This window comes from Lithobates pipiens, unplaced genomic scaffold (assembly GCF_037356315.1).
Source record: "Lithobates pipiens isolate NorthernLeopardFrog02 unplaced genomic scaffold, aLitPip1_a1.2 Scaffold_28, whole genome shotgun sequence".
Taxonomy (NCBI): domain Eukaryota; kingdom Metazoa; phylum Chordata; class Amphibia; order Anura; family Ranidae; genus Lithobates; species Lithobates pipiens.
Window position 1 is genome coordinate 187,312,525 of NW_027507789.1, and position 14,600 is coordinate 187,327,124.

Consider the following 14,600-nt stretch of genomic DNA (forward strand, 5'->3'; position numbering starts at 1 on the left):
AACATTTTATGTGGGCCTAGCATCAGATATTGTATAGTTTCTCATGTTAAGGGCATGCATCCTAAGTAATATTTAACTGTAATGCCTCGTACAAATGATGAGAATATCAGACAAATGATCATTCATTTTTTTTTTCCCGCATGCTAATCTCTAATTGAAAATGAAGAGGTTACTAAAGTTACGACAATTCTTGTATGACAGAATACAACTTCGGAAATAATTTATTCTATTGTATTGTAATATATTATTTAGTTTCTTGATCACTCCATTTTTTTCGGACGAATACTGTACTGAAAGAAAATTGTTCATTCTGGTATCATACAAGAATTTTTTTTTTGCGATTATCTCTTCAGATGATTTAACATGAATGGTCATGATCGGCTCTTCAAAGCTGTGTACCAACATGCAGATTATCTTAAGATCGCTTTGACTCTGGTATTTTTGGTCTGATTTTTTTAATTCTGTGTACTAGGCCTAACTCTTACAAGTATTTATTACCACTCATGGAGGCCAGAGTACTCCCCCTGAAAATGCCTTCATCTGTTTTTCTCATCAGGACATCATCATTTTGCGTAGGTTTCATCTTGGTCAGTATCTGCTTCTTGGACTGCTATACTGGCTCAGAGTTGAGTTTGCAGTCATGCAAATCCCACATACCTACAGTATCTCACAAAAGTGAGTACACCGCTCACATTTTTGTAAATATTTTATCTTTTCATGTGACAAAACTGAAGAAATTACACTTTTCTACAATGTAAAGTAGTGAGTGCACAGCTTTTATAACAGTGTAAATTTGCTGTCCCCTCAAAATAACTCAACACACAGCCATTAATGTCTAAACCGCTGGCAACAAAAGTGAGTACACCCCTGTGAAAATGTAAAAATGTCCAAATTGGACCCAATTAGCCATTTTCTCTCCCCAATGTCATGTGACTCGTTAGTGTTACAAGGTCTCCGGTGCGAATGGGGAGCAGGTGTGTTAAATTTGGTGTTATCACTCTCACTCTCTCATACTGGTCAATAGAAGTTCAACATTGCACCTCAGGGCAAAGAACTCTCTTTGGATCTGAAAAAAAAACTTGTTGCTCTAACTAAAGATGGCCTAGGCTATAAGAAAATTGGCAAGACCCTGAAACTGAGCTGCAGCACAGTGGCCAAGACCATACAGCGCATTCCACTCAGAAAAGGCCTCGTCATGGTCGGCCAAAGGAGTTGAGTGCACATGCCCAGCGTCATATCCAGAAGTTGTCTTTGTCAAATAGATGTATGAGTGCTGCCAGCATTGCTGCAGAGCTTGAATGGGTGGGGGGGGCAGGCCTCAGGGCTCAGACCAGAAGGAAGCCCCTTCTAAAGATGATGCACAAGAAACCCTGCAAACAGTTTGCTGAAGACAAGTAGACTAAAGCCCCATACACACTATCAGTTTTTCTGATGAGTTTTTCCTTCAGATTTACCAAAACCATGTAGTAGAAGGGCCTGCCTGATTGCATACAAATTGAAACTCCTAAGGTTTGACCTCGTATTATATGGTTTTGGTAAATCTGAAGGAAAAACTCAGCAGAAAAACTGATAGTATGTATGGGGCTTAAGAGCATGGATTAGAGGAACCATGTCCTGTGGTCTTGTGAGACCAATATAAACTTATTTAGTTCAGATGGGTGTCAAGCGTGTGTGGCGGCAACCAGGTAAGGAGTACAAAGACAAGTGTGTCTTGCCTACAGTCAAGCATGGTGGTGGGAGTGTCATGGTCTGGGGGTGCATGAGTGCTGCCAGCACTGGGGAGCTACAGTTCATTGAGGGAACCATGAATGCCAACAAGTACTGTGACACACTGAAGCAGAGCATGATCACCTCGGTTTGGAGACTGGGCCACAGGGCAGTATTCCAACATGATAATGACCCCAAGCACACTTCCAAGATGACTGCTGCTTTGCTAAAGAAGTTGAGGGTAAAGGTGATGTCTCCAATAAGTCTCCAGACCTAAACCCTATTGAGCATCTGTGGGGCATTCTCAAATGGAAGGTGGAGGAGTGCAAGGTCTCTAACATCCACCAGCTCCGTGATGTCAATGACCTGTGAAGCTCTGGTGGCCACACAAAATATTGTCACTTTGTTCCCAATATGGACATTTTCACTTAGGGGTGTACTCACTTTTATTGCCAGTGGTTTAGACATTATTGGCTGTGTGTTGAGTTATTATGATGGGACAGCAAATTTACACTGTTATACAAGCTGCACACTCTCTACTTTACATTGTAGCATTGTGTCTTTTCTTCAGTGTTTTTGTCACATGAAAATATATAATAAAATATTTACAAAAATGTGAGGGGTGTGCTCTCTTTTGTGAGATACTGTATGCCTGCCACAGGTCAGCCGCTGCTGTAAGCCTTTGCTTTGTAACTTGCTGTATAGTTGCATTATCCCAGTTTGATTGATAGGAAGTTAAAGGAAGATATGTTGGTCAAGCACCAGATCAGTAGGTATTTTGATCTGTTGATATTTTAGTTAGGAGACTACTCTCTAAGATCTAAAGAGGATCTAATTGGCAGTAGTGAGTTTTTTTTTTTTTAGAGAGAACATAGTGCCAGAGGTATGGTTAAGAGTTGAACTGGATTCACTTCACTCCACCAAACTGATTATTAATGAGGGGAGGAAAGCTAGCCAAACATAGCAAAAGCAATAGATTCTTCCGTCCAGGGTAAATACTGTAGAGTGGATGGAGGAACCTGTACTGCCCACTATTGTATTCAACTAGTTACAGTTTATTGAATAGTGACTGCATTTGACTGGATGCAGTTGAACAGTGACTGCATCTGACTGTATGTAGATAATTTTTCACCCAACTAATTAGATTTTTAAGTGAAGGTTTGTCAGTCAGGTGATGCCAACATGGCCACCCACAGCTGAAATATTGGACAGTTCAGCAGGAATTGTCTAAAATTCAAGCTGCGTGTGACCTGCAGAAATGTCTTCTAATTGCAGCAGACTGGTGACATCTCCTTAGCCTAGGCAAAGTCACCTGACAGGAGATCAAGGATGGCCTTTTAAAAGGAAGGCTTATAGGCAAAATGCCACAGCCTGACTTGAAAAGATAATGAGAGGTCGACTTTCAGGTGCTGATCAAAAGGATTTTTTATCAACTGAAGGTAACATTTGAACACATAACTGATTTATTGCTCAATAGTCCCTTAGAATATCAACCAACATTTTGCTGCTTGTCTTTGCCCACTGTGGCAGATAACACTGCCCAAAAAGTGTTCTATAAATATCAAATATATTCTGTACAGATGATTTTTTTGAAAGTATTTACATGTATATAAAACATTCTTTGCATCCCAATACAAGGAACTAAAAATGTTACAAAAAACAACAAATCATTTGTTAGCTTTCATTTTCTTACCTTCACAGCAGAACTTAAATATGTAATCTTTTTGATTGTTATATGCAACGTGCTTCCATTGCTATGGCTAGGTGTAAGAGGCTTCCACAAGCTAAGGCATTACAATAAAGTACATCAAAACAGCATATAAAATATCTGAATAACTATGTATTGATACAGAGGATAAAAATCAAACTCACCCTTTGGAACTTCTGGTTCTTTGATGTCTGTTCCTGAACATTTAAAAGAAAAAAGAAAGTATTCCATCAAAAAGTAAACCAGGATACGTGATTCAAAGATGGAATATTGTAACCAGTGCTGAATTTGGACCTAAAGTAGAGCACCCACAAAAAACTTCCTTTTATTAAGTTAGGCCAGAAAATAGAACAACACTAAACACCTAAAATAAACTGTAACCCTTTCGCTCCCCAAGACCAAAAAAAGGGGGAGTGGAGTTCTACATTAATGCATGAAAATGGTCATACGCTCTGATCAGACATAACATTATGACTACCCACCATAACCCATCAGGGTATGGACTCCACTAGACCTCTGAAGGTATGCTGTGGTATCTGGCACCAAGCCATCAGTAGCACATCCTTTAAATCTTGTAAGTTATGAGTTGGGGCCTCCATGAACTTGTTTTCCAGCACATCCCACAGATGCTCATTTGGGTTAAGATCTGGAGAATTTAGAATCCAAGTCAACACCTTGAACTCGTGTTCCTGAAACCATGTTTAGAATTCATCAGACCAGGCCACCTTTTTTTTCATGGTGTTGCGTTCCAGTTCTTATGCTCACATGCCCATTGTAGCTGTTTTTTTGGCTGGGGACACAAGTCACCATAGGCACTCTGACTGGTCTGGGGCTACACAGCCCCATACACAAAATACTGCAATGCACTTTGTGATTGACACCTTTCTTTTTTCGGAACCAGCAAGAACTTTTTCAGCAATTTGAGCTACAGTAGCTCTTCTATTGGATCAGACTACACAGGGCAGCCTTCGCTCTCCATGTGTATCAGTAAAGCCTTGACCATCCATGACTCTGTCACTGATTCTCCAGTTTTTTTTTAGCTTGGACCAATTTTGGTAGGTCGTGACCACTGCAGACTGGGAAAATCCCTCAAAAGCTGCAGTTTGGAAGATGTTCTGATCCAGTTGTCTAGTCATTACAATTTTTGCCCTTGTCAAATTTGCTCAAATCCTTACCCTTGACCATTTTTTCTACTTTCAACACATCAACTTCAGGGAAAGCATGTTCACTTACTGCCTAATATATCCCACCCATTGTAATGAGATAATTAACATTATTCACTTTACCTGTCAGTGGTCATAATGTTATGGCTGATCGGTGTATATACAGTGAATCTGGAAAGTATTCAAAGAATTTCACTTTTCAACATTTTGTTATGTTACAGCCTTATTTCAAAAATTGATTAAATTCATTATTTTCCTCAAAATTCTACAAACAGTACCCCATAATGACAATGTGAAAGAAGCTTGTTTGAAATATTTGCAGATTTATTTGAAAAACAAAACAAAAAAAAAAACGTACATAAGTATTCACAGCCTTTGCTCAATACTTTATTGAAGCACCTTTGGCACCAATTACAGCCTTGTATTTTTTGAGTATGATGCTATAATCTTGTCACACCTATTTTCTGGGCAGCCACCACCTTGCTTCACCGTAGGGATGGTATTGGCCAGGTGATGAGCGTTGCCTGGTTTCCTCCAAACAAGACGACTGAATTTAATCTTTGTTTCATCAGACCAGAGAATTTTGGTCTGAGAGTCCTTCAGGTGCCTTTTGGCAAACTCCAGGTTGGCTGTCATGTGCCTTTTTACTGAGCAGTGGCTTCCCTCTGGCCACTCTACCATACAGGCCTGATTGGTGGAGTGCTACAGAGATGGTTGTTCTTCTAGAGGTTCTCCTCTCTCCGCAGAGAAACACTGGAGCTCTGTCAGAGTGACCATCGGGTCCTGGTCACCTCCCTGACTAAGGACCTTCTCCCCCAATCACTTAGTTTGGCCAGGTGGCCTGCTCTATGAAGAGTCCAGGTGGTTCCAAACTTCTTCAATTTACAGATGATGGAGGCCACTGTGCTCACTGTGATCTTCAATGCTGCAGAAATTTGTCTGTACCCTTCCCCAGATATGTGCCTTTATACAATCCTGTCTCAGAGGTCTACAGAAAATTCCTTGGACGTCATGACTTGTTTTTTGTTAACTGTGGGACCTTATATAGACAGGTGTGTGCCTTTCCAAATCATGTACAGTCAACTGAATTTACCACAGGTTAACTCCAATCATGTTGTTGAAACATCTCAAGGATGATCAGTGGAAACAGGATGCACCTGAGCTCAATATTGAGTGTCATATCAAAGGCTGGGAATACTTATGTACATGGGATTTTTTCCTTTTTTATTTTAAATACATTTGCAAAGATTTCAAACAAACTTCTTTCACGTTGTCATTATGAGGTAAATAATGAATTTAATTAATTTTGGAATAAGGCCGTAAGATAACAAAATGTTGAAATAGTGAAGTGTTGTGAATACTTTCCAGATGCATCATATAGCAATTATTAAAAATATTAGGAGACATTTTAGTTCATAGAGGCTTTCAGAAAAGAAAATGCTGCTATAAAAAGAGCAGTGAAAGATTTTTTTCAATAAAAAAATTACATTAAAAAATATTTAAAAAAAACAGTTAAGAGCCATGATTATAACATATAAAAGACATGAAGAAGGGGCCTGAAACAAGGAAAAGCTGTATGACCAGCACATTAAGAAAATAATTCATTGCTTTTGCCATGTTGTATTAAACAGACCAACTCAAACTTCTAGCAGCAGGATACTAAGCGATGTGTCCAAGGACAGAAGTTGGAAAGCAACATTCATCTCCAACCCAATTATTTACTGTAACTCCTTAGCAAAGGTTAACTGATCCAGCTATAGTTATTCTGAAATCAATATATATTCCAAGCCTAGGCTAAAGTGCACTGTTGGCTGGTGACATGAGCAAACTGTGGTGCTTGATTACACACCCACATAGTATTCCCATCAAGCTTCTAATGCTAAACTCCTGGCACCAATATTTGTAGTTGTTAGCTCCTTAACCCCTGCGTCTAGCATTTTTTTCTTCCAACAGAATCCAAATCTGACCTTTGGCTTTAAAAAACCCATATTGTGATGATGATGGGGGCATAATGACGCACGCACAGCTGCAGCGTGACAGCACTGGTATCAATCTTAGATGCAGCACTTTACGCCGACCATAGATGAAGCAATTTTTTTTTACTGCAACCAAGGATAAGGATAAGAAAATCAAAAATCGCTTGAATCCCTCCAACTGAGCCAGTGTGCTCTGCCAATGGATGGGGAAAGCCATCTTAGCTGGGAGAACACAACCATTATTGCTAGCAGCTATAATCGCATGTAAAATCCGACAGGCTGGTTGTACTGAAGGTGATTGATTAGCTTGGGTACATTAAGCTTACCCATACATGGTTTGAATCTGGGCCTGTTCCTGCTGAACCGGCCGAGATTCAAATCATCTATGGTCGACTTTAGTCAGCAGAAAACAGTAGCTCATCAGAAGTTGTACCAAAAGTCACAACTAAAAGCTGAATTTTAAAGGTACTAGACAAAAAGCAAAAATAATCTACACAGCCAATAGAACATCTAAACATAACAAAACCATGGTGCCCAGATTTAAAGTTTGATTGTGATTAATTTATTCAGCTTTATTTGATATACTGAAACAGTTGGAAGTCAGGGAGCTGTACCTTTAGGCAATTTGCATATCCAATCCATCTGAGAGTCACACTCAATAGCCACCCACTGTAAAGATGACAGGTCCAGCACCACACACCTTCTTATATCATCATTGTCTTGATAGCTGCGGTCAAAGTTGTGATAGGAATACTGAAATAAATAGGCGGCATTAATTGGATTTCCTGTGATTTCTTAGTAGAAACATTTACACCTCTTCCATTTGTAGACATTTTGAAGGCACCTCTACTACATGTAGAGATTGTGAAGGCACCTCTACTACGTGTAGAGATTGTGAAGGCACCTCTACTACGTGTAGAGATTGAGAAGGCACCTCTACTACGTGTAGAGATTGTGAAGGCACCTCTACTATGTGTAGAGATTGTGAAGGCACCTCTACTATGTGTAGACATTTTGAAGGCACCTCTACTACATGTAGACTTTTTGTATTAACTGATAACAAGCAGCCAGGGAAACATATCAATGCAATGTATATCATGTAATAGGTAGCCATAGGTAAGAGAAGACTCTTATGCCTATAGATGCCAGCATACTGTACCAGAAAACTCTAGGAAAAAATATTAACTAGATACAGTACGCTCAGCTGGCTTCTATTGTACTCCACAAGAAAACTCAGTTGGGAAGATGTCTAGCTATGCTCCTGCTTTTACTTGCAGTGTCATATATATGCACATTGTGTGTGTGTGGTCTGAGCATGTATGTTTATGTCACAATTTGCTGAATTTAAATTCATTTTAAAAATTCTTCCAGGTATTAGAACCCATCCACGTGTCTGAATACCTTCCACTATGTATATGCAATGTAAGGCTGCCAATAAATTGGAAGATCTCTTATGAACTGCTGCGTCAATAGAAAAAAAATTATTCCAGTCAATCAGGAAAAAGATGGTCGATGTCATTATATCAGGCCTGACTTTTTTTTATATAGGTATTGTAGTGAGCGTAAATGGATTTTTTAACAAGTAATATAATAGCATGTTTTGCACACTAAAGGGGATTATATTTAGAAGAGCACCATAGAACAATGGAATGGATTATAATTTCAGGTCTTTTATGACATGTACACATGACCGAATTGTCCGCCGGACCGCATTACGCCGGACAATTCGATCGTGTGTGGGCTCCAGCTGACTTTTTCATTGTAAAGTCCGGCGGACTTAGAAAGTAGTTTTGACTCAAAATTTGTCCGCCGGACTTTGCTTTCAGCGAACAATCCATTTGTCAGTGTGCTAGTTCGGCGGACTAAGAATGACGCATGCTCAGAAGCAAGTACGAGAAGGAAGCTATTGGCTACTGGCTATTGAACTTCCTTTTTCTAGTCCCGTCGTACGTGTTGTACATCACCGCTTTAGAAATCGCCGGACTTTTGGAGTGTCCGTGTGTGGCCAAGTCCGTTCGTTAGAAAGTCCGGCGGATTGTTTGCCGGACTAAGTCTGCCGGACAATTCGATCGTGTGTTATATAATTTGTGGACTGTTTTTTATTTTTTATTTTTTTTTTGCTGTGGACAATATATGATTCTTGCAATTTGGACGATTTATATGTCATTGCATTTTTTGAAGTGAAGATGTTTTTACTTACTGTTTTATATCATCACAATGCAATGTCTCAAAATTTCTATGTAGATATTACAAGTGGAGCGTGGCACCATTGATATATTTAAGTGGATGTTTACACTGCTGCTGTCTAGGGAGAGCAAGAGAGTTGTGACAGAATGAGCAATAAAGAGTTTAGAGTGGCATTCGAACTCTAGTGATGCTCAGCTCTGGATTACAGGTAGTGAAAGGATCTCTAATGCCGTGTACACACGGTCGGACTTTCGGGCAGAAAAGGTCCGACAGAATCATCCATATTCGGATCGTGTGTGGGCTTCATCAGATTTTTTCTTTCGAAAATTCTGACGAACCTAGAAATAGAACATCTTTCCAACGGAATCAATTTCTATCGAGAAAACCGTTCCTCTGTATGCTATTCTGGCGGACCAAAAACGTTGCAAGGGCAGCTATTGGCTACTGGCTATTGAACATCCTTTTTCTAGTCCCATCATACGTCATTGCGTTCTAAACGATCGGACTTTGATGTGATTGTGTGTAGGCAAGTCCGTTTCAGCAGAACTCCGTAGGAAAGACCGTCAGAGTTTATTTTGATGGGAAAAAAGGTTGTGTGTACGTGGCATTACTTTTATTGTGGCAAATGGTAATATTGTAATCACAAAGAAAATATTACACCGCTCCAAGTCCCAGGTGTATTTCTCCAGCCCCTTCCACACTGGATGCTGGCTGTGAGATCTTATCCCGCTTGGCAAAAAAACGAAGAACAAAGCCACATTCCCATAAAATCTCAACATGAAGTTTAATCAAAGCAGTTATCTTCCAACATATTCCCTGCCCTAAGCCACCCTCTAAGGCATTTAACCCTGATTGGGCTTATTAGTAGATGTCCTTGACCTTATAAATGTCTACAGATTAGCACAAACATGGAACAACGTATCACAGGGATGTGGCTTAGGGTAGGGAATATGTCAGAAGTCAATTGCTTTGAATAAATTTCATGGTCAGCCTTTATGGAAGTAAGGCTTTGTTCTTCGTTTTTTCTGTAAATGGGAACATAGATTTCAATGCTTGTGGGTGCTTATTAACGCTTATATGTTTACTGCTATACATTTATATATTGTGGTACATAATTGACTAACCCCCTGTCCATCACTCCAGACCCAACTCTGATCACCACTGGGATCTCTGCGGTTCAGACCAATCCAAAACCAGTGCTGCTCCTGACTTTCCGGTTCTGATTCACTGTGAGAAAATATAAAATCGTCAGTCTAGTTCAATCAGATGCAGGGGTTACAAAGGGAGAGTGTGTAGACGGTGATAACCAACCCAAATATTTTGTTCAGTAAATGAGCCACATAGTGTTCTTCTCCCACACTGGAGACACTGAGCAGCTGAGCCCCAATTTCTCGGCAGGACTGCTGAGCTGAAATCCAAGATTTTTTTTCTTGCAGCTTCTCCGAATGATAAACCTGAATTGGAGGACACAGAAAATAAGTCCAAAATTTGAACAGCATGACTAATAGCAATTCTGACATTAGAAAACAGCATTCTTATCTAGGCCAGGCAGTATGGCAGCCTATTGGTTTAAGCTTTTGTCTCCCAGAACTGTAGTGCTGTGTAGTGCAGGGGTCTCAAACTGGCAGTCCTACAGCTGTTGCAAAACCGCAAGTCCCATGAGGCATTGCAAGGCTGACAGTTATAAGCATGACTCCCACAGGCAGAGGCATGATGAGGCATGATGGGACTTGTAGTTTTGTAACCGCTCGAGGGCCGCCAGTTTGAGACCCCTGGTGTAGAGTATTCAAAGACATTGCCTCTGTTGGCTTTATCGGTTCTCTCTCCTGCTTAACGAGAACCTAGCATCAGATATAAGTTTTCATGTTAAGTGCATGCTGAATAAAGTGTAAGTGTGAACGTTACAGGTATTTATTACCAATCAAAGTATTACCCTGACAATGCTTTCATCAGCTTTTTTGTCACAAGGGCATAGACCTATTTATTCAAGCCCAATCCTTACTCACATGGAGTAAGTTACTTGCTCAGTGATGACACATTTATGTAAATCCTAATTCCTGGTCAGTTCTTGGCCGTGTTCACAAACATCTAACACAGTTCAGCCCTCTGGTGCAGCCTTTCACCTTGTGACTTTGTACAAGTTGCAATACAACAGTGTGATCACTGAAGAGAGGAAGGGGGCTGTAGAAATGCTCCCTCTTTCCCACAGCAAATTAATTACCTAATTTTAAATTAGGAAAAATTGACGTAACAAGATTATCTTTATATTTCTTCATTTTGACCGCTTCCTGACTGGCCGCCGTCATTGTACTGCGGCAAGATGGCTCGTTCCCGCAAATCGCCGTAGCTGTACGTCGGCATGGGAACTCTCTTTTGTGGGTGCACACGCTCCCATTGGCCAGTGGGGGAGCCAATAAGCAGGTCTGGCGGACTCGATGTCCGCCAACCACCCGCGATCATTCCAGTGACTGAACAGGGATCTGCCTGTGTAAACAAGGCAAATCTTTGTTCTGACAGGGGACATCACGCATATCCTATCTTTCTGCTATGCAGGAAGATGAATCTGTGTGTTTCCCCAGTCACACATTCCCCCATACAGTTAGAAAACACAAAACAGGGAACACATTTAATCCCTTGATCGCCCCTGATTTTTGGTTCCAAAAAAAGGGTAAAAAATGTCAGTTAGGTGTCCGATCTGTCCGCCCCAATGCCGCAGTCCTGTTAAAAATCACTGACCGCCATTACTAGTAAAATAAATAAATAAAAAAATAATAAAAATGCCATAAATCTATCACCTATTTTATAGACGCGATAACTTTTGCGCAAACCAATCAATATAAGCTTATTGCGCTTTTTTTTTTTTACCAAAAATATGTAGCAAAATACATATCTGCAGAAACTGATGAATTCAATTTGTTTTTTTACATTTTTTTATTGGAAATGTTTTATAGCAGAAATTGTTGCTTTCTTTTTGTTTATAGCGCAAAAATTAAAAAAACGCAGATTTGATCAAGTAAAGGCAAAAGAAAGCTCTATTTTTGGGGGGGAAAAATACATAAATTTTGTTTGGGTACATCGTCGCACTGCCACGCAGTGGCGTACCACAAAAAAATGGCCTGGTCAGAAAGAGGGTAAATCCTTCTGGGGCTGAAGTGGTTAAACTACTAAAACGTCTACTTTAACTGATTCGGTCTACTGCCACAGTCCAAGAAACGGCACTTGTAGGCTCACTTGTTTCTGTCAAATTTGGCCTTGGAATATATAGATGTCTGCATGTTTTAGTAGAATCATAGGGGCTCATTTACATGGGTGCTCTGGCCTGTACAATGTGAATGGATGCCTTTTTAATGTAGCTACAACCACCTGGACCACCTTGTTTCTCAATGGGGACGCAGTGGCTGTTCTGACATAGCCGCATAAACAACATGCTCGTTTACGCTGTACAGGCCACAGCACCAGTGTAAATGAAAACATATTGCTCTAAAACCAGGCATAGCTGTGTTTAAAGTTCTCTGGCTTTCTTGCAAAACATTCTTTTTAGCACTGTCAATTTTACCCATGTTTCTGTGCTCACCTTGTAGCAATGCCTTAGATTTGGTGCAGAGTTCCAGCCATCTGGGCAACTTCCGTTAAGGCTGGGTGTGGGCCGAGCTGCAGGTAACAGGGGGGTCATTGGGATCAGGCTCTGCATACAGATGTACTTTGCACTGAATGTAACGCAGTCCTTTACCTCCCAAAGACCAAGAGAGCGTCCTGTAGCCAACACAACACACCCCCCTTTATCATAGCCTGTGTAGGGAAAATAAAAAAATAAGAGCGTTATTGAAAATAGTAATAAATGGCATATGCAATATTACAAATCACAACACAAACATTACTGGAATTAATTAACATTTGCTGTGATTAAGTTTACAGTATACCGGTATGTGGAAAATAAACAGTTTAGTTGCGTCTCTTCCTCTTACGTTCAGAAGAGTTTTGCACACCTTACATTAAAGTGAATATTGAACTCTTATGCCCCGTACACACGATCGGACATTGATCAGACATTCTGACAACAAAATCCATGGATTTTTTCTGACGGATGTTGGCTCGAACTTGTCTTGCATACACACGGTCACACAAAGTTGGTCGGAAATTGCGAACATCAAGTACAACACATACGACAAGCCGAGTGCTGTTCTTCTGCATGGAACTTTGTGTGTCAAAATTGTGTACACACGTTCAGAATTTACAACAACGGATTTTGTTGTCGGAAGATTTGAGAACCAGATCTCAAATTTTGTGCGATGTAAATTCCGATGGAAAATGTCTGATGGAGCCTGCACACGGTCAGAATTTCCGACAAAAAGCTCCCATCGAACATTTTCCGTAGGAAAATCCGACCATGTTTGCAGGGCATTAGAGAGACTAAGAATTTGCCATTATGTCCTATTATGCAGGGCTCCATTAGGGAGATTTTCCTTTACTGAGGCTGGGCTCACACATGTCCGGCTGCAGTTTGCAGTCCGGAGCATTTCTGTTCACCGGTTCAGGTGTGATTCAGGTGCAAATTTTTCCCTGAATTTGCAACTGAACCGCACACAAAAATGCACAGGGCCCCTTTTTTTAAACTTCACCGTGGCTGCCCCGGACATGTGTAAACCGGCTCCATTGAGAGCCGGTCACATTCACATGTTATGCGAATTGAATGCAGTTTAAAACATATCCAATTCGCATATATATATATATATGAACCCAGCCTTACTGTTTCGATGAGTTCAGTTTCACTAGACAAGAACTGAGGAAAAATCGGCAACAAAAAGTGAAATAAAAACAATGCTTTTAGTAGAGTAGGGGAAAGCCAGAACCCTTGTCAGATTTTTCTATCTGGGTGCAAGCTGTAAATTTGTCCTCACCTCCCGCTTGGTTAAACAACTGTCCCAGTGACAGTAAGGCTTGATGCATGTTGCTTTTGAGCATTTCTGCAGTGCATTTTCAGTGCTTGCTGCATTTTTGGACACGCGTTTTTTACCACGATTTTGCCACTATTTGCGTTTTTTCTTACAATGTATATAGCTGGTTGCTAAGGAGAGGGCTGGGAAGCCGACCACCACGTCCTTAACAATTGATGAGTCATCAGCTGTCAGCCGGCTTCCCAGCTGACAGCTGAATGTAAAAAAAAAAGAATTGTTGTCTAAAAGAAAATCGGGAAAAAAAAACACTGTGGGGTCCCCCCGAGGTCCATAGCAGGCCCTTGGGTCTATTATGGATTCGAAGGGGGGGGAAAAAGGCATGGTGTCCCCCCCAAAATTCATACCAGACTCTTATCCGAGCATGCAGCCTGGCAGGTCAGGAAAGCCTTAGTGTGAATGGAGCCTAAATAGGGAAAAATCTTTCTAAGGGAGACTTGAATAGCAATAAAACCCAACAAGAGTTCTAATCTTTCCCAACACTATCCATTGACCTAACCAGTTAGTGGTAAAGAGCGCCACAAAGAGCTTCAGAAGTGCCCCCTATTTTGCATCAACGACTTTAATCTGCATGATCCTGTTGTAACCGCCTACCAGTGGTTTGTGAAAGTGGTTATTCATTATTTTGGATAATCTTTTTGTCACCAATGGTTACCTTTCCTATGTAATTGAAATATAGCACCCATTTATCATGCAAGTTGTAGGGAAGGTCATGGTTGGCCATGTCCACCCCCTCCCAAGATGTTCAGGTCAGGCCCGAGCACCTACACCCTACAAATCAAACATGAAACACAATGTGTACACCAACAACCAAAAAAAAAACATAAAGCGACAGACACAACAAACAAACATAAAGTGGTGAAAAGGGAAGTGGAGAAAGTGCAATGGTGCCATTGTTATGGTGCAA

General features: G+C 40.6%; 1 protein-coding gene across 1 annotated transcript in view; it reads right to left on the reverse strand.

Moving 5' to 3' along the window:
- Positions 1 to 14,600, reverse strand: part of MRC2 (mannose receptor C-type 2) — a 119,067-nt gene that overhangs the window by 37,623 nt on the left and 66,844 nt on the right. Inside the window, exons 12-16 of the mRNA XM_077460139.1 lie at positions 12,316 to 12,530; positions 10,053 to 10,195; positions 9,866 to 9,968; positions 7,169 to 7,307; positions 3,580 to 3,612 (exon numbers count right to left, since the gene is read on the reverse strand). Of these exons, the coding sequence (XP_077316265.1) occupies positions 3,580 to 3,612; positions 7,169 to 7,307; positions 9,866 to 9,968; positions 10,053 to 10,195; positions 12,316 to 12,530 (633 nt within the window). The remainder of the gene's footprint in view (positions 1 to 3,579; positions 3,613 to 7,168; positions 7,308 to 9,865; positions 9,969 to 10,052; positions 10,196 to 12,315; positions 12,531 to 14,600) is intronic.